The 27,291-nt window shown below is 46.8% G+C and overlaps 1 protein-coding gene and 2 pseudogenes across 4 annotated transcripts in view; 2 read left to right on the top strand and 1 right to left on the bottom strand.

Annotated features, from left to right (window-relative positions):
• N4bp2l2 (NEDD4 binding protein 2 like 2) overlaps positions 1 to 20,363 on the top strand; it is a 67,252-nt gene extending 46,889 nt beyond the window's left edge. For 3 of the 4 annotated variants that reach the window (XM_028878102.2, XM_028878099.2, XM_028878100.2), the window contains 2 exons: positions 17,375 to 19,020; positions 20,021 to 20,363. In XM_028878102.2, the coding sequence (XP_028733935.1) occupies positions 17,375 to 19,020; positions 20,021 to 20,259 (1,885 nt within the window). In that variant the 3' untranslated portion in view covers positions 20,260 to 20,363. Of the gene's footprint in view, positions 1 to 17,374; positions 19,025 to 20,020 lie in introns of all 4 variants that reach the window. The other variant, XM_028878103.2, reaches the window with a different exon arrangement.
• Positions 11,106 to 12,549, bottom strand: LOC114699164 (annotated as a pseudogene).
• Positions 15,667 to 17,368, top strand: LOC114699113 (annotated as a pseudogene).
• Positions 20,364 to 27,291: the final 6,928 nt, after the last annotated feature.

The following is a 27,291-nucleotide window of genomic DNA, read 5'->3' as shown; positions in this document are numbered from 1 at the left end:
GGAAGGCTGCAGGTGCTGCAGGCAACTACACACAGACACGGGAGTCAGTGGTCAGCAGCGACAGCCTACGGTTTGCCTCAGCATAAGCAGACATGCTCCTCTTGAGATGCCTGGGGACCAGCCTCCAGCAGCGCAGGCCTCAGAGGGGAGCTGCTCAAAGGAAGCAGTGCGTTCTAGGGCTTTCTTATCTGAGGGGGTTAGGGAAAAGACACACACTCTTGATAGTTTCCTTCTTTGTTCTTCTGTATTCTTCATTCTGTTCTATATTCTCTTCTCTCTCTCCAGAAATAACCCTTCTGTCTCTTGATGTTTTCCTTCTTCTGACTCTCTTGATGCTCTCCTCCTAACTCTCATTCTTTTTTTATTTATTTATTTATTATGTATACAGAAGAGGGCGCCAGATCTCATTACAGATGGTTGTGAGCCACCATGTGGTTGCTGGGAATTGAACTCGGGACCTCTGGAAGAGCAGTCAGTGCTCCTCTGAGCCATCCCTCCAGCCCCCCCCTAACTCTCATTCTTGATGCTTTCCTTCTAACCCATTTTCACTCTCTCCAGCTCTGTCTCTGTTCTTTCCCTTACAGCTTATATACCCCAGCAAAATCTTTCAGGCAACATAAAAATTACAGTGTGGTTACATTCTGTTTTGCAAGTGAATGATTACAGTGAAAACAAACAGTAAAAAAAGCATGTTTTCCAGATCCCTTACATGATTCAACATTTTGGTCTTTTTTGTTATTTTGTCTTTTTTTTTTTCCCCCTTCAGGGCTGAGGACTGAACCCAGGGCCTTGCAAGTGCTCTGTGACTGAGCTAAATCCCCAACCCCTGATTAAACATTTTAAGTATTACTGGTGAAAAACAGATTATCCCAAGAACCCACATACATTCATACCCAAGCAACTTGTTATAGATTAACTGTGTGGGCAAGCAAGGTATTCATCTCATCAGGACTTTACTAGCAGGCTCCATTTTGCAGTTACAAAGAAAGGGCCAAATATTTTATTACTTATCTTAAAAGGTAATCTTATAAGGAATCTTAAAGGAATCACAAACCTAAACTTTTATATATGAAAATCAGCTCTACTTTGGATCTTTAGGGTACGTACCCACTCATTAATAGTTTTTTTGTATGAGGAGGTTGAAGGCAGAAATGGGTATGAGGAATTAATTATCACCTTTGGTCATCAACCAATGCTAGCAAGAAAAGTGTGTCAGCTAGGAATAATTGGGCTATTTTGTTCTTGTTCCCTGATCTGAAAAAGTTCCACATTCAACTATGTGCCTTTCTAAAACTTTAGATTATCTTCTTGGGTTTTTTACCTCAAAGCTATTTGATGAAAACATCTTAGTCTAACTTTAAGTTATTTTCAAAGCTTTGTTTCAACTGTGTTGCACCCCAAAACCTGTGAACACATCTTCCAACATTAAGGTTAAAAGAATTTAAGCTAGCTGGGCTACTGGGACTCAACTGTTTTTCTTAGTCATTAGCCTAAGCCACAATTGATGGCTCTTCAATGGAAACTTATGTGTTCTAGCTGTGAGACGCTTCCTTGTAATTATTTTTATTCATCAAAACTCTGTATAAACTAACATTATTATTATTATCAATTAGATAGTACCGCTTAGGAAGAAATCCTCTTCATAATAATCCACAAGTAAAAATACCAGTCGAATGGGATGTTTCCATGAGATAAACACTACATTACAGGCAGTGAGGCTCTCCGCACACCCACTTACCCATGCCAGATGCCAGAGAAAGAGCGGCAGCGGCAAACAAGTAAAGGCACAGCAGAAGCCAAAGACATGTCCAAGATGGACCCACCAGAGAGTTTCCTCCTGGTGGGCTGACACCGTGAACCTCAATTGCCATCAGCACCTTTGAGATGTCCGTGCTTTGGGGTTTATATTTGGGTTAGAGGGCAGCTCTGTTCCTGCCAAGACCCACTGGTCTCCGCAGGTCTCGGTGAGAGGAAGAGTGCAGGCTAGCCATAGGAACTCTCAGGGACAGAGGCATGGCTCGAGAAGCATGCTCTGGAGGGGTTGTGAGGGATGGCGTGAATATTAACCAGTCAGGGTGCAGTGCTGGGGATGATTGATGGATAAATAAAACGCTGATTGGCCAGTAGCCAGGCAGGAAGTAAATATAGGCGGTACAAAGAGAGGAGAATGCTGGGAAGTGGAAGGCTGAGTCAGGAGACGCTACCAGCTGCCGCTGCCATGAGAAATAGATGTCAAGATACCGGTAAGCCACAAGCCATGTGGCAACTTATAGATTAATAGAAATGGGTTAATTATAGATTAATTAATTTAAGATATAAGAACTAGATAGCAAGAAGCCTGCCATGGCCATACAGTCTATAAGTAATAAAGCTTCTGAGTGATTATAAGTGGGCTGCAGGACTGCGAGGGCTTGGCAGGACCCGGAGAAAAACTCTCAAGCTGCATTGCAGCTTGGTGACTATAGTAGAAAAGGAATCCCAGTCTTTACTCTGTTAGTTGAAGGGTCCGGTCCATAGAAATTCTGAAGGACTGGGCTACGTGATTAGAAAAGAGGAGGCTCCATCTGCCTAATGATAAGTATTTCAATTTGGGGTCGTTTTTTGTTGTGTTTTGTTTTTTTGGGGGGTTTTGTTTGGTTTTTGGTTTTTCAAGACAAGTTTTCCCTGTGTAGCCCTGGCTGTCCTGGAACTCACTCTGTAGCCCAGGCTGACCTCAAACTCAGAGATCCACCTGCCTCTGCCTTCTTAGTGCTGGGATTAAAGGAGTGTGCCACTACTTCCCAGCTTTTTCTTCCTTCCTTCCTTCTTTTCTTTCTTCTAGTGATTTATTTTATTTTATGTGCATTGATGTTTTGCCTGCATGTCTGTCTGTGTGGGAGCATCAAATCCCCCTGAAACTGGAGTTACAGACAGTCGTGAGCTACCTACCATGTGGGTGCTGGGAACGGAATCTGTGTCCTCTGGAAGAGCGGCCAGTGCTCTAACCGCTGAGCCGTCTCTCTAGCCCCGGTATTTCAGTATTCTTACAGGTCAGGACCACATGGTAGTTCTTTGATGTCTGGATGCTTATATTCTTGAGTATCCACTGCTGTTCCTGACTCCTTTATATATCTAAAAATTATATATATATTTCCCTCCTAATTCTTGGCTGGAGCAAGTGGAGTCTCAGAGGGCTGAGATGACAGTAGCTGATATGAGTGAATAGTGCCCCTCTCACCGGCCGAAGGTAAGAATTACACCTTTAACCTTTCATGGGTCCGGAATAGAGGATGGCTTCATACTTGTAATGTTAATGATTAATAGATGTATTTCTATGTCTCCCAGTTCTAACGGCAACTGGAACAAAAGTGTCGGGGGCAAATGGACTTGGTTGATGTTGTGGTCAGACATATTGGTGGTAGGGCTGAGGTCCTGAAGGTCACAGCTGGGCAGAGTGATTACATGGGAAAGCCAGAGGGATTGCCTAAGTCAGTGTCTTTAGAGAACAAGAGAATTCAGTTTATCCATTTCTGGGGCTAGGAGCTAGGAGACCTTGAAAGGGAAAGGAAGGGACAGTCACAGAGGAGGCACAAACTGTTGTGGCAAATGTTGCCAAGAATCTGATCGCTTTTGAGCCACTTGATGCTTTATCCACTTAAAGGTACAAGCCTCAAGCAAGTGTTGAATGCAGAAATGACAGGGACAGTATTGGGGTAAACACTGTGTGAAAACTTAATACAGATGTGTTGAAAATGGGAGTGGGTCCTTAGGAAATGAACAAGATGGTAGCATCGATAATTATTCTAGGGTAAGAACTAAAGGCAAGAGAATATTGTGGAGACTCACACTAAAACTTGAGCAAGGGGAGAGAGAGAGGACACTAGATGGCAAGTGGCCAGCTGCGGTGAGCCAAGGTCATACCTGGCTGAGTGTAGTGACAGTACCGGGCCCCTTCCTCCCGTCGCTGTCAGAGCAGGGGACCGCTGTTCTCCTGAGGCCACAGGTGCAGCGGGGCTTTCACAAGCTGCTGCCCAAGTCATGACCTTTGCATTGTGCTGCGCTGACTAGGGTGGTGTGGGAATAAAGAAAAGATGGACAGACAGACAGACAGCTGCGATCAAGTTGTGCAGACTCCTGGCTGGAAACACCACAGCACCCTGAAAGCTCAGTGTGTTTACTGTAGGGTTGAACAGAGAATCAGAGTTACTGTTAGTGCTAACAGCCCAGTTCTGTAGCCTGCCACATACTACCAAACAGAAGCAACAACGTTCAGCATCGATATCTATAAAAAAAAAAAATAGCATCATGGGCCGGGCCGTGGGTGGAGCACACCTTTAATCCCAGCACTCGGGAGGTAGAGGCAGGTGAATATCTGTGAGTTCAAGCCAGCCTGGTCTACAGATTGAGTTCTAGTAGAGCCAAGTCTACACAAAAACAAAAACAAACAAACCAAAAAAAAAAAAAAAGAAAGAAAGAAAAAAGAAAAGAAAAAGAAAGAAAGAAGAAAAGGTCCAACTAGTTTTTTTCTCCTGGATGTCAACTGCCTAAAGACTGCACCCCTACAGAGACTTCCCCTGCTGAATTAGACAAACCTGGCTCATTGTTTAACTGTAGTAGTAAGTTCCGCTGCTTGCCCAGCTGAATGCAGTAACTCTGATTCTCTGTTCAACCCTACAGTAAACACACTGAGCTTTCAGGGTGCTGTGGTGTTTCCAGCCAGGAGTTAGGCCATGAACATGCCATTCACAGGGGTGCTTTTAATTTGTCTACAATTGGAAGCCAACTTGCTGTGTGTGTGTAGCTCAGCAGTCCTAGGGGCAATCTCTAATACCAAAATTGCAGCAGCAGCAGCAGCAGCAGCAGCAGCAGCAGCACCCCACAGCTCCACATGTGTGCCTTCATAAAGTACACGGAGACAAGAAGAAGTCAACGCTGGAGCACCGGATGACCAGGAAACACGTGTGGAACACCTCTGCAAAAAAAAAGAAAAGGAAAGGAAAAAAGCCTACAGAAAATGACACTGTCTGATTTCCATGGCCAGTGACTTCAGCCTTTGAACTTACAGGATACGTAAAGCTACTGGCCAGATCCAAGAAGTTAGCTGGCCCAGCACAGACGTCGGTTTCAAGATCACTTCCCTGGTATGTATGTGCTAGGGTCTTCGTATGAAACAAACGGCCACATCTGCTAACAGGAAAAGAAAATACAAACCAGATGTATGGCCGGGTGATGGTGGCGCACGCCTCTAATCCCAGCACTCGGGAGGCAGGGGCAGGCAGGTTTCTGAGTTTGAGACCAGCCTGGTCTACAGAGTGAGTTCCAGGACACCCAGGGCTACACAGAGTTGTCTCAAAAAGAGCCAACCAAACAACAACAACAAACCCAGATGTATTCTGAAGCGTGGCTTAAAGCTGTGTTGCTCCATCTGTGCCATGAGAGGAGAAAATAAAAACAGCAGTGTACTGAGCAGCTTCTGCAAATGGAGATGCTCCACCTGTGCCATGAGAGGAGAAAATAAAAACAGCAGTGTACTGAGCAGCTTCTGCAAATGGAGATGTTCCATCTGAGCATTGCTGGGGACTGGAAGAAGTCAGTCAGGTGTGATTGACACGTGAACAAGATGACCAAACACCCCAGGAGCGTGCTATGGAAGAGCTGTTGGCCTGCTGTATCTTTAACACACCAACCTGTGTGTAAGTTCTCTACCAACAGTTTAAATAATATGGAAGAGGGATCTAGGTTACCTCACTCAGGGTGGTTTTCTTCTAGTTTCTTCTATTTACCTGTAAATTTCATGATTTCATGTTTTGAATGACTGAGTAGTACTCCATTGTGTAAAAATGTCCTGCATTTTCTTTATCCATTCTCCTGTTGAGGGACATCTCGGTTGTTTCCAGTTTTGGCTGTTATGAATAGAGCAGCAGTGAACATGGATGAGCATGTGTCTCTGGTAGGATGAAGCGTCCTTTGGGTATATGCCCAAGAGTGATATGTCTGGGTCTTGAGGTAGATTGATTGCCATCTAGCTGAGGAACCACCACACTGATTCTGTCGTGGCTGCACAAGTTTGCACTCCCTCCAGCAGTGGATGACTGTTCCCCTTATTCCACAACCTCACCACCATGAGCTGTTATTTCTTTTATGGGTCTTAGCCATTCTGACAGGTATAAGATCCCAAAATAGTTTTGATTTGTATTTGTCTGATGACTAAGGATGTGGAACATTTCTTAGAGAAACCCTGTCTCAAAAAAACAAAAACAAAAACAAAAAAGAAAAAAAGTGTGAAAATAGTTGATTGTTGGAGTCCAGCTCCAGTGGGGTTCAGGTCCCAAAGAGGAGGTGTGGAATCAGTGAGGGAAGGAGACAATACAACCTGAGGGTGAATCGAGGTGGCTGCCCGTTTATTGAAAATAGCCTACACCTTATAGACTCTATAATTGCATTATAGTTTAACCACAAGGAATTTTGAAATCATACTTAATGATTCCAGGATGAAAGCGGCCATCAGCCTCATTACAGTATTTTTCATGAAGCAGAAAACAAGAAGTTGAACAAGAATCTAAGTGCCTACAGTTATGCGAGGTTCAGTGACCCCACCAGGTGCCCTCTTGAACTCCTCCTGCACAGTCTCAGCCCTCGTCAGGAGGAGTCCTGAAAAACAGACCTGTAAGAGCGATTTCCACTCTTCAAGAGGCATGACGTAGTGTTTGTAACATGTAACACAACATGGACAGCAGCATGCACTGAGCTGTTTCCTGATTGCATTCCTTTGTGCCTTAGTCTTAGGACCTGTTGCCCTCATACGCTCCCAAAAGGGAAGGTCCTGACCCCTTATTCTGTTTCCACTATACCATACCATTCTGAGCCCTTCAGTCTATGCTCCTGTATATGGCAGAGGGGGAGCAAGGCAGTCTAATTTCCTAACAAAATCTGCTCCCCGTGGGGCAGGCCTGATTGACATTAATCCAGTAAGCCACCAATCCTGGGCACCTCTTAAATGAACTCTTGCCCTGAATATGGCCTCAGGCTTTGGATCTGGGTCCATTGTTTCTCGTGATTGTGTGTTTTTCATGCTGGGACCAGCTGTGCCCAGTTAGTAAATCTTTAACTTCTTTATTCTTGGTGTAATCAGGGGGGCACAATGGGGATTCTTGTGTGGGGAGTAAGAAGATTTATCATGCTATATGGTTCCACGGTAGTGGAGATTTTTTCCAAAGAATTGTTAGTTTAAGGAGACTGCCGTTGTATTCTACATTTTCACCTTCACCAAAGCCCACACAAAATTTCTCAGAAGAAAAGGCATAAGGGAACTCCCCTAACACATAGTGAGAATCATTCAAAATGAAAGTAAAAAGGTGCTGGAGGATTGTGATCCGCAATGTCGTGATGCTGGAACTTTGTCAGGCGGCAGTGGTCGCCATGTCATCCGTACAGTTGATGATAAACACTGAATGCAGATAAACAACAACAACAACAAAAACCTACATGGAGCTACTGGAAGCAGCCAGACAGTCTCTCTCTTTATAGTACAACAGTGGTGATACATTTAAAGTGACAGTCCATTGAAGACAGCCTCACGGACATCAAAAAGACCCGGGAATATCAGCAAGTTCCCAGCGAGTAAGAGGGCTGGGTGTGGATATGGTTAAAGGACTTGCGTAAGTTTGGAACTGTAAGTCAATAAATAAGAACTGTCAGATGCATTTTCTTTTTACCGTTGCTTTCTTTTGCACCAATGGTGGGCCTTAGAAATTAGAAATAATACGTTTTTTTGTGTGTGTTTTGTTTTTTTGAGACAGGGTTTCTCCGTGTAGTTTTGGTGCCTGTCCTAGATCTCACTCTGTAGCCCAGGCTGGCCTCGAACTCACAGAGATCCGCCTGCCTCTGACTCCCAAGTGCTGGGATTAAAGGCGTGTGCCGCCGCCGCCGCCGCCGCCGCCCCCCCCCCCCCAAGCTAGAAGTAACAAAAATTTAAGCATAGGCAGTGTTACAGTTTTTAGGTCGTCTACTTTTGGACATTTTTTATAGCTTGAGAACAGGATACTTCTGAATCGTATGTTCAGAAAGGTCTAGAAGTACAATTGCTAGGTTTATCATTAATTTATTTCGAGGTAGAGTTTCATGTGTCTCAGACTGGCCATGAACTTGCTGTGTGACTGAGGATGACCCCGAACCCCAGTCCTTCAGCTTCTCCTTCACAGTCCTAGGCTTACAGGGTTGTCTGCAGCTTGACTCTGGTCCTCCAGCATGCTGGTGGGCATTTTGTCCCTGAGCTCTAGCCCCAGCTAGTTGCTAAATGTATTAAGACAACAGCCATGACAAGTCAAACGCCACCTGTGCTGCAAGGCCCTGTGTCCACACAGAGCTCTTCTCAGCTCTGCCCAGGCTTCGCTTCCTGCTGGAGCAGTCTGTCAGCCCCAAGTGGGAGCTTAGGGACTGCTCAGTGCGTCAGTGCCATAGCTTTGGCCTTGGGCATTCCCAGAAGCAGCCCGGAGCCGCTCCAGCCCTCACCCCTACCCTTCTTTACGAGCTTTGCAGCTTGCTGACTGTCTGCCCCACAGTTACCCCAGCTGCCCAATGTGTGTGTTGTGGTGTGTTCAGCAAATGCCTCTTGCCCTGTCCTCAAGAGAGAGTTTCAAGCTAGTCCTAATGGAAGCCAGCCAGCCATGTGTGGTGGCGCACTCCTTTAATCCTGGATGGGGAGGCAGAGGCCGGCAGATCTCTGTGAGTTCCAAGTCAGCCTGGTCTACAGAGCGAGTTCTAGGCCAGCCAAGGCAACACAGTGAGACCCTATCTCAAAACAACAGCAAAAGGAGGCAATGGATGGACCCAGAGAGGCTGAAACAACCGTAATTATCGAGAATAAGGTCTTTCTGCTGCCTCTTGCGCTCACGCTGAGATGTTCTCTGTTGTTTTGGGGACCAACGCCAACACAAGCAGCATTAATGGGGCTCCAGTGAGCTAGGAACAACACGAAGCCCTCTTACTGAGATGTTCTGGGTTTTTCTTGAGTAACTACCAGTTCTTGTAGCGTTCTGACTTGTTTTTGGAGTCCTGCAGCCTCTGGTTCTGACAGGCCTTACCAATTGCTGCTGGGTGTGTGTGTGTGGCATTTTGGGGTTTGTCACTCCTCCATATGGTGTCCTGGAATGTTGCTTTCCCAGCTTATAACATTTGCCAAACTATCTTACTAATGCTATTCGACTTTGAAGCTTGTATACTCAGATAGTTATGCCATCCCCCAGAATGACATTTTTTTCTTCCTTTCCATTTAGTTCACTGAAAAAATTAGTATAAGAATTCAGGGATGATGATATTACCAAGCACTGACTGACATGTATCAGGCTTTGGGTTAGGTCCCAACCACTGTAGGAAAAGCAATAGAGTGAGGAGGAGTTCTTATGAAATGATGTCCAAATGACTGTAAACATTGTATGTGAATGCTAGGCAAGTGCTCTATTACAGGCCACGATTCTGGCTCTCTTTTCAGTAATCTTTTTTTTTTTTTCACCTTAAGGCAAAATAGCCTCATTTTATCGACCAGAAACTCAGTTGATTTTTTTCCCCCATGAAAAGCCTTGTCCGCTGGGCAGTGGTGGCGCACGCCTTTAATCCCAGCACTCGGGAGGCAGAGGCAGGTGGATCTCTGTGAGTTCGAGGCCAGCCTGGGCTACAGAGTGAGTTCCAGGAAAGGCGCAAAGCTACACAGAGAAACCCTGTCTCGAAAAACAAAAAAACAAAAAAAAAATCCTTGTCCATTACAAGCACAGTTAAAAGTGTTAGGAGAAAAATGCTGACTCTCCGTCTTTCTCCTGCGTTTTCTCAACCTTTGTGTGTGATTCTGTTTTCCCTTTTCACGTTTAAGCCATGCCTGCCTGCAATGCATTGCCAAGAATTTCTAGTTATTTTGATTTTAAAAAAGGAAGATGAACCCACAGGCATTTTCAAGGCACTATGAGAGTGTGAAAACAGGGTTTTATGACTTTTGTAACAATTTTTTTTTCGGAGCTGAGGACCGAACCCAGGGCCTTGCGCTTGCTGGACAAGCACTCTACCAGTAAGCTAAATCCCCAACCCCTGAAACAAATTTTGTAGTGATCCTGTCCACAACTAATTTAACAACTGCTTTAACACCTCATCTTTAGTGAGATAAAACACATCATTATCCTATCAGTTATGACTGCTGTAGACAGATTTGGGGGTAAACTCATTGACTTCTTGTAAACACACAGTTCTAAACACTAGGAGCTAAAAGTTATAACAGAGAGCAGCCATCTAGCTGGGAACATTCGATGTGCCATTGATGTCTGTCAGTGTCATATAGAAGAGGAGGAAAGATTCAGTCGTATGTCCTGTCAGCTAAATGGATGTCATTTAAGACACATTTAAGGCACATTTAATAAGTCTGCATAGCCATTCCGCAAGAAGGAAACATTACCCCCATTTTATAAAGCAGATCCTGTCTGCTAGCAGATTACTGAGCCAGTGCCCAGGCTGACCTGGGCTATCCCAACTGTAGTCATTCTACAAAACTGGAAGAGTGTTTCTTTTTCTTTTTTAATGCTAACTGTTTGTATTTCACATAGAGACACAATGTAATCTCTGAGCCCAGTATACGCAGAAAGGAAACAAAGCTAGAATTCTATGCATTTCTACATAAGGGCCTGGCACCCTCCAGCCTCCAGCAGAGCCACAGGGTCAGAGGGCTTTTCTTCTTCCCACAGAGCACGGTGGTGGTGTTAAATACACAGACGAGGAAGGATAAAAATGAATTAGGAGAGAACAGTGGAGATTCTTTTTCTGTCGTATTTTGCTCAAGCTGCTTCCCCCCAGATAGGCTGAGAATCATGTTGTTGAGAAGAGACCTCAGACACAGGGCGACTGAGCCCGAGAGGGTTAGGGAGGAGAGGAAAATGACTGCCCCTTGCTCCCAGGGGCTGGAGAAACCAAAAAAGAAAAGAAAATTAGGGGCTGGAGAGATGGCTCAGCGGTTAAGAGCACCAGCTGCTCTTCCAGAGGTCCTGAGTTCAATTCCCAGCACCCACATGGTGGCTCACAACCATCTGTAATGAGATCTGACACGCAGGCAGAACTCTGTATACAAAATAAAATAAATCTTTAAAAAAAAAAAAAAGAAAAGAAAAGAAAATTAAAAAATAAACAAAAAAGAGGGTTTTGTCCAAGCTAGTCATCCCCTCCCATGTCCTCCTCTCCTTCCTCCCCTTCATCATCATCATCATCATCTTCACCTTCATCTTCATCCCCTTATCAATATCTTCCGAGCCTTCCTCCTCCTCTTCTTCTTCATCATCATCTACCTCTCCTTCTTCAACATCCATATCAGGACCCAAATAGTACTGCAGCAGGGCTGGCCAGATATCGTCTCTGCTGACCTAGCTCGTCTGCACCTGCATCGCAGTGGTCAGTGAACTGGTGAAGCAGCTCTCCAGCTCTTCATGCTGCCTCCTCCTGCGGCCCTGTTTTGCATTTGACTTGAGTGTTTTGTCAAATCCTTTCCAGACTTCCATTTGGTTTCAGTGGACTTTGAAGATGGGTCCCCACTCTCATTCAGATGAAATTCTTTGGAGAGAATGTTATTTTCAAAGTAAGGCTTTCCATCGAAATAAAAATCTATTCTGTAACCTGATTTAATGTCTTCCAATTCTGTCACTTCAGCTCTGGTCAAGTAATGCAGAGTCTCTTCCTCCCCAAGCAGTGTAGATACTGTGGATTGTTGGCAAATGTTGTTGCCCAACATTTTGGGATCTTGGCGGTCAAATCTGACCTCTTCTGAAAAAAAAGGTTGGCGAATTTGTTACATTTTTGTTCTACTTTCAAAATGTTCTCACTGGCTCGTGATTAAGTATTTCATGTGTACTTCACCCCTGTGTTCATTTGCTTCTTCTGTTCTTCTCCTCCCTTTGCAGGCCGGGAGAGGCTGACTTGTCCTCCAGCTTCCGGCAGAAGCCGATTTGGGTTTCTTGGGCTGAGGCAGGAGTGCAGATTGTCGTTTTGGGGCCATGGCAGGAGGGGAGAGGGCTGGTGCTCACAGCAGGGAGAAACTCACAGGAAGGGGAAGTTTTTCTAACTGCACGCTCTTTGGTCTCCGGTTGGAAAGGGTGCACCCACTGGAGGTGCGGGCACGTAGGGTTCTGCAGGAGGAGATGGCGTGTCTGCCCTCTCCCCAGTCACTCTTTCTCGTGGAATCATGACTTGCCATGCCTTTGCATTCGCTCTCCCTTCCCCTGCTTTTCTCCATGGTCAGTTAGGGCCTCACCATCTGGATGCTCTTACCTTAGTGTCCTGGTCAAGTTCCCTTGATCAGGTTAGCTCGCCTCTGAGAAACACCCCTCCCGATTCTTGAGAAGTACATTGTGCTCCTGCCCACGGGCTTGGGTTCTGAGCCATCATCTAGTCTTACTCATCACAGATGTGTTTCCCTTGCTTATTTCTTGTTCTTCCTTCCTTTCAAGGCTTCAGTCCTTGCCTTTAGCTCTTCCGACTTCCTGCTTATGACTCACTCTTACTTAGTGATGCTTTTCTTTCCTAACAGGGCCATTCATCCTTAAGTGAATCAGCACAAATGAGATCAGGTTTAACAAGCCTTGACACAGCTCTGATGAGCCTCTTACACTGTATAGATCTATGTTCCTGATGGAAGTGCATCTACTGATCAGCTACATCAGGGCGAACGCATTCCAATGGAAATTAGCACCACCGCCACCACAGCTCTTATCTCACAGAACCCTCACAGGGTTGCTGGTTTAGGGGTGTTTCCAGAAGACCTGGCCCACTAGAAAAAGGACAGTAACTCCAAAGAGCATCAGTGGATTCGGGGTGTGGTAGCTCACACCTCTAAACCCAGCACCTGGGGTGCTGAGGAAAGGATTATTGCTGAGAATTTGAGGCTAGCCTGGGCTACTGAGCATGCACTGTCACTGTCTCAAAAGCATCATCGAGGAAGAATTGGTACACATCTCTACCACACTTTGGTTTTCACATACCTTGCACCATATTCTGTGTTCATCCAAATTCCAATCCTTACAGACCCCTTTGATAATGTCGTAGTAAAACGCTTCAGTAAGTTGCCGGATGTTCCAGGTTTAGAGTTGGGTTTTGTTTGCTTGTTGTTTTAGAGCAGCCGCCTTCTTCCCTGAGTCCTGTGGGTGTTTCTCTACAGGCATGGTGGGTTATTATCATCGATCATGTCCTCAGTTTATTCAGAATAAAGCCTACGCAGGACCCTGTGAATGCAGGCATGTGTTCCACCACCAACTACATCCACACCTGACTCTTACCATTTACCATTTATTTTCTTTAAAAACAATTGTCTTAGTTAGGGTTACTGTTGCTGTGATAAAATACCATGGGCAAAGCAACCTGGGGAGGAAAGGGTGTATTTGGTTTACTTCCACATCCTGTTCATCCTCAAAGGAAGTCGGGGCAGGAACCTGGAGGCAGGAGATGATGCAGAGGCCCAGGACGGGTGCTGCTCACTGGCTTGCTCCCCATGGTTTGCTCAGCCTGCTTTCTTATAGGACCCAGGACCACCAGCCCATGGATGGCACCACCCACAATGGGCTAGGCTCTCTACCATCAACCACTAATTAAGAAAATTCGGGGGCTCAGAGGTTAAGAGCACTGACTGCTCTTCCAGAGGTCCTGAGTTCAATTCCCAGCAACCACATGGTGGCTCACAGCCATCTGTAATGAGATCTGGTGCCCTCTTCTGGCCTGCAGTCATACATGCTGTATACATAATAAGAAAGAAAGGAAGGGAGGGAGGGAGGGAGGGAGGGAGAGAAACAGAAAGAAGGAAAGAAGGAAGGAAGGAAGAAAGGAAGAAAAGAAAAGAAAATGCCCTGAATGCTTGCCTACAGCCCAATCTTATGGAGGCTGTGATAGTTTGAATGTAATTGGCCCCATAATCTCATAGGGAGTGGCACTATTAGGAGGCGTGGCTTTGTAGGAGCAGGTGTGGCCTTGTTGGAGGAAGTGTGTCACTGTGGGGGCGGGCTTTGAGGTCTCTTTTACTCAAGCTTCCCTCAGTGTGACACAGAGACCACTTCCTGTTGCCTGCAAGCCGAAGATGTAGGCTACTGGGCTACTTTTCTGGCACCATGTCTGCCTGCACACCACCATGCAAACCTCTGAACTGTAAGTCTCCTCAATTAAATGTTTCCCTTTATAAGAGTTGCTGTAGCCAGGCATGGTGACACACACCTTTAATCTCAACTTGGGAGGCAGAAGCAAGTGGTTTCAGTGAGTTTGGGGCCAGCCTAGTCTACAAAGCAAGTTCCAGGACAGCCAGAGCTGTTATACAGAGAAACCATGTCTTGGGGGAAAAAAAAAGTTACCATGGTCGTGATATTTCTTTTTTTGGTTTGTTTGGTTTTGGTTTTTTTGAGACAGTGTTTCTCTGTGTAGTTTTGGTGCCTGTCCTGGAACTCGCTCTATAGCCCAGGCTGGCCTCGAACTCAGAGATCCGCCTGGCTCTGTTCCCGAGTGCTGGGATTAAAGGGATGTGCTACCACCACCTGGCTTTAATTAATTTTTTCATGTATTTGTGTGTTGCCTGCATCCAATATATGTATTACATGTATGCCTGCTGCCTTCAGAGGCCAGAAGAGGGCATTTGATCCCCTGAAACGAGTTACAGCCGGTTGTGAGCCACCATGTGGGTGCTGGGAACCAAACCTGGACCCTCTGAGTGTAATGCCCTTAACCATGAGCCGTCTCTTCAGTCCCATCACCCATTTCTGTTGTTCTCCTTCTAGTGGGTTTTCTGTGCACTCATTGGTGCCTTGTCTCTGACTCGAACCATTCACCGTGGCAGAGGGAAACTAGCCTTTATGGGAAAACTTAGAAAGTTCACTAAATCATCAAAAAAGACCAAATACTGTCCTTAGCATCAGCTTTCAGGAGTGTCACCCTTCGGACATGAGACATGATGTCATCTATAAAGTTTATCGTTGAGAACTGTGCAGTTGAGTTACAGAAAATAAAATCACACACTCAAAAATCTCACAATAGTTTGAGGAAGTTTACAGTTTTTTAAATTATATTAATTTTTTTCTATTATCAGCTTGATCCAGTGCAAATTCTTATCCTTTTTTTTTTTTTTTTTTTAAAAGATTTATTTACTTATACAGCATGCATGACTGCAGGCCAGAAGAGGGCACCAGATCTCATTACAGATGGTTGTGAGCCACCATGTGGTTGCTGGGAATTGAACTCAGGACCTCTGGAAGAGCAGTCAGTGCTCTTAACCTCTGAGCCATCTCTCCAGCCCACAAATTCTTATCCTAATAGTGAAATGTTTCATTGAGGCTTGCCCAGTGATTGAGTAACCAAAACTTATTATAAGCCACAGTCATCCTAGTGTCCCCCCTGCTATGTAGCCTCCCTGGATCTGTGGGTTGCAGTCTGATTGTTCTTTGCGTTATATCTAGTATCCACTTATGAGTGAGTACATACCATGTTTGTCCTTCTGGGTTTGGGTTACCTCACTCAGGATGATATTTTCTAGTTCCATCCATTTGCCTGCAAATTTCATGCTGTCATTGTTTTTCTCTGCTGAGTAGTACTTCATTGTGTATATGTACCACATTTTCTTAATCCATTCTTCAGAAGTTTACAGTTTTGTGTTGGGCTCCATTCATAACTATTCTGAGATGCCTGCAGCCCATGGGCCACAGGTTGGACATGCCCAGTATCAAGTATTGTCTTCACTTACGGCAGAGCTATGTGTAAACAGATTTTTCTTTGGACCACCAGCTCACAAAAAAGTGACATGAAGACTTATTATTAATTATGAAAGCTCGGCATATAGCTTAGGCTTATCCCGTAGCTCTTATAATTAAATTAACCCACTTCTATTAATCTGTTTTGCCTGGTGGCTTTTTACCTCTCTTCCATCTTGCACCTCCTGTTCCCTTTCCTGTGTCCTCTGGCACATCTCCCGCATCTAGATCCATCTCTTCTCTCTCTCTGCCCAGGAGTCCTGCCTAACCTCTTCACTTCTAGTGTGAGTGATGAGAATTCTGTTTCTCTCTTGGGAGTGATATCTTGTCACTGTGCATCATAGAATGGTTAGCATACTGGCTTCAATGCCATATGTCATAACACATTGTCAGTCACTATGACCACCAAAAATGCCTTCACACATTTCTAGCACCTCACATAGTAGTGGCATCGCCTCTGGCTTAGGGTCGCCGCTTGCCAGACAAGTCCAAATACATCACCAAATCCTGGACTCAGAGTGTTCATTAGTAAGTACTACATATAATGTGATGGGACAACTTAATTGTCAACCCCATTGTCTAAATAACCCAGTCATTAAAATCACTACAAAATCTGCCATACTGAGGCTATTCCAGTAATTTTGTTTGTTTGTTTTTTGTTTGAGACAAGGTTTCTTTGTGTAGTTTTGGAGTCTGTCCTGGAACTCACTCTGTAGACCAGTCTGTCCTCGAACTCACAGAGATCCGCCAGGCTCTTCCTCCCAAATACTGGGATTAAAGGCGTGCCACCCGACTCTAGCCATTTCTTATCTTTCAAATCTAAAGTATTATATAATCTGTTTCATTCTAAGAAAACTGTTGTTGAGGTTCTAAACAAGATTATAATAAGTGCATTAATTCCTTTAAGATGTAAAGCATCACAAAATATGATATTTTTCTATACACATGGAACATTTTCTTCAATATAAATACTAGGTTTTCATAAAGTTGTTGGCTTATGAGATGAGTGTGTGCATGTGGGTTTTAGCTTCCTCAGTGTGTACTAATATTTAGAGGAGTGGATTTAAGATCTCATTAAAAGTCATTGTAAGGAGTGCTGAGGCTGAAATCTGTAGATCCTGAGGATGAAGGTTTGAATACAAGGCCACGGCTAAACTTCTGAAGTTCATTGTCAGGACTGTGATGGTTCAGAAGGAGAACACAGACAGTGCATACAGGATCCTGAACAGAATCCTCACCACCGGTGGGCAGACTGAAGTCATAAAGCGATGATGCTACTGTAAGAAGCCTTGCCTCCCCCACCAGCGGGAGAGCTATGCAACACGCCCAGGGATCTACAACATGGAAATGCCTGGGAAGATTGACTTTAGGTACAAAAGAACGGGGCAGATCCATGGCTGGGCTGCTAAGCCTTTGCATAGAAGGCCCCCATTCATTCTATGTCCAACTCTTCTTTATCCAACAACAATTTCTGTTACCTTTCTCTACAATAAACTCAATCACATGTGAGCCAGAAAAAAAAAAAGTGGATGTAAATACAGTAAAAAGTACACAGGCACTCTTGTACTACTGAGTTTTGCACAGTGAGATTTTAAAGTCTGCTAATAGTACATAAACTAAGTCATGCACTTTGCTTGCTCTTTATATTTCAGAGGGAGAGTTTTGAAGAAGAGTGGGTACCGGTTTGACAGACCCAAACAGAAGAGAAACAGAAGAGGAAAGAAAAGGAACAACAGTTTCCGTGAGAACTCCCCTGCAGCCCTAGGTCACCTTGCACCAGGAGGTCAGGGCCCGTCTCAAAGCGAGGGGGAAGGTTTTGAAGAGACCAACCGAGAACCAGGGCATCCCTTTGCTGGCGGCCTACAGAATGAAGCAGCGGATTGTGTAGATGGCTCTGAAGAGCAAAGCTGGAGAGACAGGGAGAACTCCAACAGTTTCCAAAAGGTCGTGTCTGCAGTTGAGGTGGACCACACACCGAAGAACTGCTTCCCCGAGGAGGAGGAAGAGGAAGAGGCGGAGGGCCTGTTTCTAACTTTACCATCGGTACCAAGTGAAGGGTCTGCCTGCTGGGACACAAGCACTCAGCATCGTCCTTGTGTAGTGAAGGATGGCTACTCGGACAGGAGGTCGGGAAGCCAGGTGAGAAGTGGACGTAACTCAGCCGGAGACACGCAGGACACGGTTGCTAAAACTCCACGTCGTCGTCAGAGTGGAGCCAGAATGTCGGAGGAAATGTTACGAGAGGAACACGGAGTTAGAAGTGATCGCTGGGCTTTTTTTACAGTTAGTTTGTTTGATGAAGAATTAGAGATAAAGTCTGAGAGTCAGCCATATTTGGGTGGTTGGCCCCAGGGACCCCATGAGTTTGTGTGTGAACAGAGACCCAGGAAAGACAGATCTCGGAGACTGACCCGTCCTGATAGCGAGGAACAGTGCATTAAGCTGATTTCCGCTCCTGAAGAAGCAGCAGGCTCGGGAAGCGGCCCAGAAACACCAGTGAAGAAGCAGCCGAGAGATTTGTCCCCCAAAGCTGGGGTGGTGGATTTACCCAGAAACCCAGAAACAGCTGTCTCCAGCACCTGTGCCCCCCACCTCGGCTCCCCAGAGCACCCCTTAGAACCAACAAAGGGTATACACGGGGTGCAGCGGATTTGCGATTTGTCACCGAACAGACAGACTCCTACCAACCCAGAAACAAAGGAGAAATGTGACCTCTTAACAGAAAATCATGAGCTGAACACTGTCTTATCAGGGGAAGATATTTCCAAAATAATCAATAAAGACGAGACAAAGCCAAAAATGATGGTCTTTGACTGTCGTCTGCCACGGTTTTACTTTGACTCTCCTCCAAGTATTGTCCGGCAGTCTCGCTCTTACCGTCTGCCATTTAACAGAGTAGGGTGTGCTGTGTATTTTTATAAAAATCCTGTCCCTTCTCTCTTGCTACATTATCTGTCTAGCTTTTGCGTGCTATCTTTTAACGACAGAAGAGCACTTTTGACATTCGAGTCTCAGAAAAGCCTGGCTAGGACACTAACCGATGGAGCCTTTATTCCCTCAGACGATCTGAGTGGCCAGCCTGCTGCTCATTGCTTTTTGCAGATTTTCTCCGATACTCAGTTCTTAAACGAGAGGCCGGATGAAGAGCTGAAGACATGGGGAGCCTGGGAGCCGGGGCACTGCTCGGCAGCTGAGGACTGCCAGGAGTTAATAAGCAGGACCCGTCGGAGCCGGGGCCATTATCACAGGGCTGCTTGCCTTCCACCCAGCCCAACGGTGTGGATCTCGCGGAGTTCCAGTAGGTAAACCGGTTTATTTATGAAAAATCGAAGTCCAAACCCGGCATGGTCATGCAAACCTTTAATCCCAGCACTCGGGAGGCAGAAGCAGGCAGATCTCTGAGTTCGAGGCCAGCCTGGTCTACAAAGAGAGTTCCAAGAAAGCCAGGGCTGTTATACAGAGAAACCCTGTCCTGAAAAGACAAAAACAAACAAAGAACCAAAAGTCTAGTTTAACATATGCAAATACTTTCGGTCATGGGGCCTCTCCTGTGTTAGTGACGTCATGTTGATCTTATGAATCACCGCAGCAGTGAAAGTGACCCATGGTGAACTTAGCAAGCTGCCACCCCTCGCACGAGTCCTTGTAAATGTCTGAGTCCCCTGCTGGAGAGGTGGCACAGCAGTTAAAAGCACTGGCTGCTCTTGCCATGGACCCAGGTTTGGTTCCCAGCACCCACATGATGACTCACAACCACCTACTACTCCAGGTCCAAGGCGTCTGACGCCCTCTTCTGGCCTCCATGGATACCAGGCATAGATGTAATATACATACGCATGTTTTTGTTGTCGTTTATTGAGTTGATATGTAGGAGTGTTTTGTCTGCATGTGTGTCTGTGCACCGTGTGTATGCCTGGTGCACACTGAGTGGGTGCTGAGAACCAAACTCAGGTGCTCTGCAAGAGCAAGATAACTGCTGAGCCAGCTCTCCTGCCCTAGACAACATTCCTGTAAAAATAAAATTGGGGGGATTGTTTTCATGAAAATTAGAGAAAAAAAAAAAAGCAGGATGGTGGTGGTGCATGCCTTTAATTCCGGCTCTCTGGGAGCGGAGGCAGGTGGGTCTCTGTGAGTCTGAGGCACCTGGTCTAGCGTGAGTTCCAGGACAGCCAGAGATACACAGAGAAACCCTGTCTTGAAAAACCAAAAAAAGAAAAAAATGATAAAAAGAATCTATGTCTGCACATGCACATTTTATTTCAGTTAGTCCTGAGAGAAGCTTGCATTTGATTCTCTAGGTGTATTGAAGGCCGTGCACTCTGAGGTGACCCTTGAGGAGAGTCGTTCACTGCACATGTTTTGTGTCCAGCCCTCAACTGGGTCAGACTCTTGTTTGCTTGACCTGAAAGCATCTCGTCCGTCCATGGCTGGTGTCCTCCTTTGGTCCACAGTGGGAACCTCACTGTTCCTGAGGGCTGCGCACCTTCTGCAGGAAGCTGATGGAGGACCGGCTTGGACTGTTACACAGGAGACCTGAAGAGTAGTGCACAGCCGTTTCCTTTGTTCGGGTCGTTGTTGGTTTTTGTTTTTCGAGACCGGCTTTCTCTGTGTAGTCCTTGCTGTCCTGGATCTTGCTCTCTGTTGTAGCTAGAGTTTTCCTGCCTGGCCCACAGTCAGGACAAATCTCTCTCACCCACCAGTCCCACAGTCCCTCAGACCCAACCAAATAAACACAGAGACTTATATTGCATACAAACTGTATGGCCGTGGCAGGCTTCTTGCTAACTGTTCTTATAGCTTAAATTAATCCATTTCCATAAACCTATATCTTGCCACGTGGCTGGTGGCTTACCGGCGTCTTCACATGCTGCTTATCATGGTGGCGGCTCGCAGTGTCTCTCTGCCTCAGCCTTCTGCTTCCCAGAATTCTCCTCTCTCCTTGTCCCACCTACTTCCTGCCTGGCCACCTACTTCCTGCCTGGTCACTGGCCAATCAGTGTTTTATTTATTGACCAATCAGAACAATTTGACATACAGACCATCCCACAGCATTCTGTAGCCCAGGCTGGCCTCGAACTCACAGAGATCCTCCTGTCTCTCCCTCCTGAGTGCTGGGATTAAAGGTGTACACCACTACCACCTGGCTTTTTCTTTTAAATTATTATTATTAATTAATGGTGATGTAAGTGAAGCTGGAGGCACTCCAGAGCACATTTTGGAATTAGTAGTAAAATTTAAGTTTAAAGATAAAACATGGAGCTGTTGCTTAAGGGTAGCAGGTATTTCTTACAAGCACATCTGGTATAAACTTATTTCTCTCCTTAGTCCTGGGGGAGGCCATGTTGTCATTCATGCCCACACAGAGAGCAGTGACGAACGTGTCTGGACGGACGGTGTGCTTGTAATGTTTCTTTCGACATTTGAGGACTGCCTGCACAGAAAATGAATCCTTTCATGTGTCTCAATTATCATTTCTAGAAAAGGCGGCAGAAGAATCTTGGTAAAAATGAAAATCCTGTGAGCTGTAAGTACTTCTCGTTGCAGAGACCTCAATATGGTCAGAAGGAAATGAGTGTTGACATCGCCTGGTTGTAATAGCGCAGATGCACTGCAGTTGAAGAGTTGTTACCATAGCAACCCTGTCTGTGCTCTTGCGTGTTCAATGCTTCTCCTCAATCGCACATCTTTGTGTGAACTACAACAAAGCTTGGATTGTTGCTCCCAAGATTTATTCCCCATTTCATTAGTTAGAATGCATTTCTGAGCATCCTGTTGACAGTGTGTGAGATCCCCCACACACGCCACTGGTATGTGAGCAGAGCCAGGAGTTAGGGCCGTAGGTTATGCGTAAATATTGTACATTAGCGGATGCTCTAAGGAAAGAGATGGCACGGATAGACCCTGGTGTCATATGCTGTACTTGACATCGAGAGTGACATTGAAACAAGCATGTGGCGCTTGCTCTCCCCGGAATCGACGTTATGAAGTAATACGTCTGCTGGGACTGTCAGTGTGTGCATGTCTGTGTCTGATAAGAACGGAACGCACGTGTGTTTGGCATTCCTACGGGGAATCTGTGTGATCTCAGTGAGAAACACGTGTGCTCAGTTTCCTTTTCACCTGCTTCTCCTGGAAGACAGCAGTGGCTGCTCAGGAGGAGTTGAGAGATCTGGAGAGACCTAGAGTAGGAGCGGAGTGCTAACAGACTGTGAGGACTGGAGAAAGGGATCAGACCTCCGTGTTGTTCCCCAGTGGACTGCGTTGCCTGCATTAGACACGGTCCGCATATCAAGAGGAAAGCAGTGAGACCCCCCAGCCCTCCTGTGCTATGACAGAGCACAGTTGGGATGTTCTCCTTCTGATACGTGAGGTGGTCCTAGCGTGAACCAGGAGGTCCTGTGCAGGTAAACGTGCAGCGAGCCTGGCTGAGTCCAGGACATGCTCTGTATGCACTTTCCGTTTTAAAGTCACCGCCCCTGCTCCAGCGCTCTTCATGGCTCTGGCCTTCCCGCCTTCCCACCAGCAGCCTGGCTCCAATTCTTTTTCTTTTTCTTTTTTTTTTTTTTTTAAGATTTTTTTTAAAGATTAATTATTATGTATACAGTGTTCTGTCTGCACTTATCCCTGCAGGCCAGAAGAGGGCACCAGATCTCATTACAGATGGTTGTGTGCCACCATGTGGTTGCTGGGAATTGAACTCAGGTCCTCTGGAAGAGCAGCCGGTGCTCCTAACCTCTGAGCCATCTCCCCAGCCCTTGTTCTAATTCTTCCTCTCATCTCACCTGAGCACTCCCGAGGCCTGTAGCGACACATGTAACTACAGTTACTTTGCCTGCCTGCCCTTTTGGTTTGTCAGAATGTGCTGACGAATAGGTTTCAAAGGGCAGATAGAAATGTCGGAAGAGGCAGGTAGGAGGGGACCCGCTGGGCCGTACAGGTCCCACGGCTCTCTCTGCCTACTTCACAGAGTCTGCGCTGGTTGCCTGTGTCGATAGCCAGTCCTCTGTAGAGGCTGAGGTAGGCCGAGGATGTGTTCCTGTGTGCCTGTCCAGTCCTCTGTAGAGGCTGAGGTAGGCCGAGGATGTGCTCCCGTGTGCCTGTCCAGTCCTCTGTAGAGGCTGAGGTAGACCGAGGATGTGTTCCTGTGTGCCTGTCCTGGAGCTGCTGCCTGCTGTGTGACCCGGTAAGTTGACAGTCACTTTCTAGTGGAGATTTTGAATGGGGATTAAACGAAGTAATGTGTGTAAAGTACTTAGAACAGTGCCTGAAGAGCACTGGGCTCTTACCACGGGTTCACCTGCCCTCTCTCAACACCTCCTTGGGCAAAGCCCTCTGGCAAAATAGACCTCATGTGATCCTGGGAGAGGAAACTATTGAGCTAGAAAACTTGCTTACCAGTTGACATAAATCCTTGTAATGCTCATTAATAACTTTTGTACTGTGAAGTGTTGTACCCCAGGGAGTGAGAACAGGAGGGAGATGGGATGGGCAGAAGCAGGCAGAGGGGACTGAAGGGACAGTGGGGGTCCTAGATGCTAGAAGAGTGACCAGGGTAGCAAAGAGGACCATGGGACAGACTCCTTCCTGCAGCGGAGATCTCTGCTTCCTGCCTCCTGCTGCTGACAATCCTCATCAATGAGGACAGCCAGCCAGGTACCCAGTGCTGACCCTCAGAGGTCCTTGCAGCGAGTGCCTACTGGACCCCAGCACTGGCGTGGATAATCGTCCCAGGTGTTGCTCTTGATAAACTGTGTCAATAAAAAAAAAAAAAAAAAAAAAAAAAAAGGCAAGCAGTAACAGTTGGAACACTGTATGGCCTGATGCCAAGAGTTTTGTCACAGCCTCACTTGGCAGAGGAGAATGAGGCACAGAAAACCCTCGAGTTACTCCAAGATCAGGATGGTAGCCTGTGCAAGCACTGGGCTGTGGCCACAACCCTAGAATTCTGAAATCCCAAAAGGCTCTAAAATCCAAATGTCACGTTGTTTATCCAATCTTTAAAAATGGTGAAATATGCAATAAACTGATTACCTTAGCCATTCTTTTAAAAACTATTTATTTATTTTATGTGTGTGTGCATGAGTGTATGTAAGTGCATAAAGGAGCCTGTGGGAGCCTGAAGAGGCATCAGATCCCTTGAACTGGAGCTACAGACTGTGGTGAGCCGCAGGGTAGATACTGGGAACCGAACCCAGGCCCTGCGCGAGAGCAGAAGGTGCTCTAAACCTCCGAGCCTTCTCCACAGCAACACCGTCGCCATTCGCAAGTGTGTTTTAGTTTATTCTTTGCACACCCACTGTCACGACCACCACCTCCAGGACTGCCTTCAGTCCGTGAGGCCTCCGCTGTGGGGCCATCCAACCCCAGCTGCCCACCCTGGCCTTCACCCAGGATCCGCTTCCGGTCTTTGAATTAAGTGTGACACTAGAATTAATACTTACTCACTTGGCATGTCGTCCTTAAGTACTTGTGCATCTCACTGCAGAACTAGTGTGTTTTCATTGCATGCCCCTCCTCCACTCAGAATACAAAGCGATATTCATTCCTGCACTCTATTATTTCAACAAACATTTTATGACTTCTCAGACTGTCTGACCTCCAGGCATTTGCTTAGAGATCATAGGGCCTTTAATATAACCAGAGGTTATTATTGGTGTTTTATTTTGTTTTAATATAGTTGTACTTAAAACAGGAAAAAATAATTTTTGAAGAAATGTGAGTGATTGTCCACTTCCTCACTGTTCAACATGCAGACGTTTGCTTAATCCCACTGCCTTCAGAAAAGGCCTTCCTGCTGGCAGCGGCCGCCCACGCCTTTAATCCCAGCACTCGGGAGGCAGAGGCAGGCGGATCTCTGTGAGTTCGAGGCCAGCCTGGGCTACAGGACAGGCACCAAAACTACACAGAGAAACCCTGTCTCAAAAAACCAAACCAAACCAAAAAGCCCTTCCTTTGCAGCCCCCCCCACCTTATCCAAGGAATGGGCGTGTGTGTGTGTGTGTGTGTGTGTGTGTGTGTGTGTGTGTGTGTGTCTATTGCTGGGAGAGGTGGGGTGAACTCAGGGCCTTCTGTGCTCAGCCACACCTCCAGCCCTCAGCCCTGTTCTTAACTGGACTCTGAACTCACCTCCAGTCTAAGCTCCACCCACAGCCCCCATGCCTGCCAGGGCCTGGACAGATGGGTTCTGCTGGATGAATTGTGCTTTTCGGCGCTCTCTAACTTAGGGCACTTGTGATCAAATCAATCAGCATTTGAGCTCTTGCTGTCTAGTTTCTGGAATCCTGTTGTTATGACCCCTCCCCAGCTTCTGGTTAAAGAGATAACAGAACACCCAGGGCCTCCAGAGGAACCCCGAAGCGGCCTCCTTTGCACTACAATGAGGCGTCAAGGAAGGGCAGACGTGGAAGCTGGCCTTCAACCTGCCATCTCTAGTGGGCATTGATCACTCTTCCGAGTAGCCCGGGCCTCCTCTGCGGTCGCCTTGTGCAGCTTTGAGTGTTTGTTACTAGACTGAAGGTCTAGAGAGGAGCCTGAGTTGGTGGTGTCTTTTTGTACTTTTGTACAAGGCCAAGAAAACCAAAGGTCATTCCCAGAGCCCTACCTGGCCAGGGCGCAGGACTCTGGCAGCAGAGACCTGCCTCACGCTCGGGGGCTGACAGGACTCTCCTGCCTGTCCTTGCTCCCTTCCCGCAGTCTTGTTTGGAGACAGGGTTTCACTAAGTTCCCCAGGCAGTCCTCGAACTTCCAGTGCTCCTGGCTCAGCCTCCCAGCCAGCTAGGACTAAACGTGCCGAATTCAATTTAAACTGGCCCTGTGGTCCCCTAACCTCCCCTGCCTCCTACAGCTTCCCAGAGTCATCGAGAAGAGGAATGTGGGGAGAGCCAGGTGGAGGCAGAGTTAGGAGGAGGGGTAGACAGCCAACGGGGGAGGAGACGGGCATCTGGAAGATTCTTTCTTTGGTGCCTTAAACAGCAAAACAGTTGTGGCTTTCTAGCGAACGCGTTAGAAACTACTCCACTGTAGCTGTGCCTGAAGATAACATTGGAAATCTTGAAGAGTGGGCCTGGTGTGAGCCACCACCAGTTTGGACTGTCTTCATGGTTTAATGATGCTTCCGGCTCTCTGGCCACAGCCTTCTGCTGGGATCCACACTGCTGCAGCTATGCCCGCCGCGTTTATCACCTTCTCGTTTCCAGAAAGCTTTAGGAAAATGCGCTGGGGCCACTCCCTCCATGGGGATCTTCCTAACACTTGGGCAGTCACACCAGCTGCCCTCGTGCCTGTGGCAGACAGCAGGTGCCACCGACCTGGGAGATGCAGCCCTTACCTCTGTGGAGGTGTCTGACCGCAAGAGAGTGAGGTGTGGTGCCCAGGAATGTGCGCACGCTGGGCATGCCATGGTGCTGTGGGACCCTGGAATCTTGTTTTTCTCTGCATCTTTTTTGTTTGTACGTTTGTTTGTTTTGTTTTGTGAGTCAGGGTTTCTCTGTGTAACAGCCCTAGCTGTCCTAGAACTCACTCTGTAGACCAGGCTGGCCTCGAACTCACAGAGATCCACCTGCCTCTGCCTCCTGAGTGCTGGTGTTAAAGGTATGCACCACCACACCTGGCTTGTATTTTTAACTCATTTGTGTGTGTGTCTGAGTATTTGTATGCCACATATGTTGAGGTGCCCTTGGAGGCTAGAAAGGTCTTAGATCCTGTTGCTAAAATTCCTTCCCTAGGGGCAGCACAAGCAACATCTATTCCTCCTCTTAATATCCTAACAACAGACTGGGGCACAACTCCACCAAAGTTCATTCTGGAGACCCAGTGAGTTGATTGGACTTTCTTACAGAGAACAGATGAGTGGTTACCTGCTGGGTGTGAGTGCACCTTCCCTAAAAGGCCACACAGGAAGTCTTCACCCAGCAGCAATTAGGGCTTTCCCATAGCCACACAGATGGAGTCCCCTCTCTTCTGAGCCTGTGTCCTCCAGCCCTTCCCCAAGGGTGCATGTTGTTAGGGCAGAGTGGCATACAACAGGTGTTGGGGGATAAATACACAGGTGAGGGTCTCATGACTCTCCCCACCCCTCTGTTGGGGATGTAAGCAGTCAACACTACCAGCTGGAATTTTTGCAAGCTGGAACAGCTGAATACCTCAAGATAGGGGCTGTTTGGCACAGAGGATAGTCCTGCACAACAGATCTGCTGGAACGAGTGTTAAAGGTGCCTGGGAGCCACCTGATGTGGGTGCTGGGAGCCAAAATCCAGTCCTCTGGAAGAGCAGCCAGTGCGCTTAACCCTTGAGCCGGCCATCTCCCCATCCCCATGTGTGTGTGTGTGTGTGTGTGTGTGTGTGTGTGTGTGTGTGTGTGCAGGTGCATGCATGCCTGCGGGACATCAGAGGTCTTGTGTTCTCTGTCTTATCCCTGGAAGGCAGGGTTTCTCACCGAAGCTGTAGCTGCTGGGCCGCTTGGTGACCGGGCTCCGTGAGCCGCCTGTCTCCACGCCTCTCAACACCAGGGGTGCAGCGTGTACAGCCCTGCCTCTTTACATGGGGGTTGGGGAACTGAACTCACGCTCTC

The sequence above is a fragment of the Peromyscus leucopus genome, chromosome 23 (assembly GCF_004664715.2).
Source record: "Peromyscus leucopus breed LL Stock chromosome 23, UCI_PerLeu_2.1, whole genome shotgun sequence".
Lineage (NCBI taxonomy): Eukaryota > Metazoa > Chordata > Mammalia > Rodentia > Cricetidae > Peromyscus > Peromyscus leucopus.
This window is presented reverse-complemented; position numbering and strand designations above follow the sequence as displayed.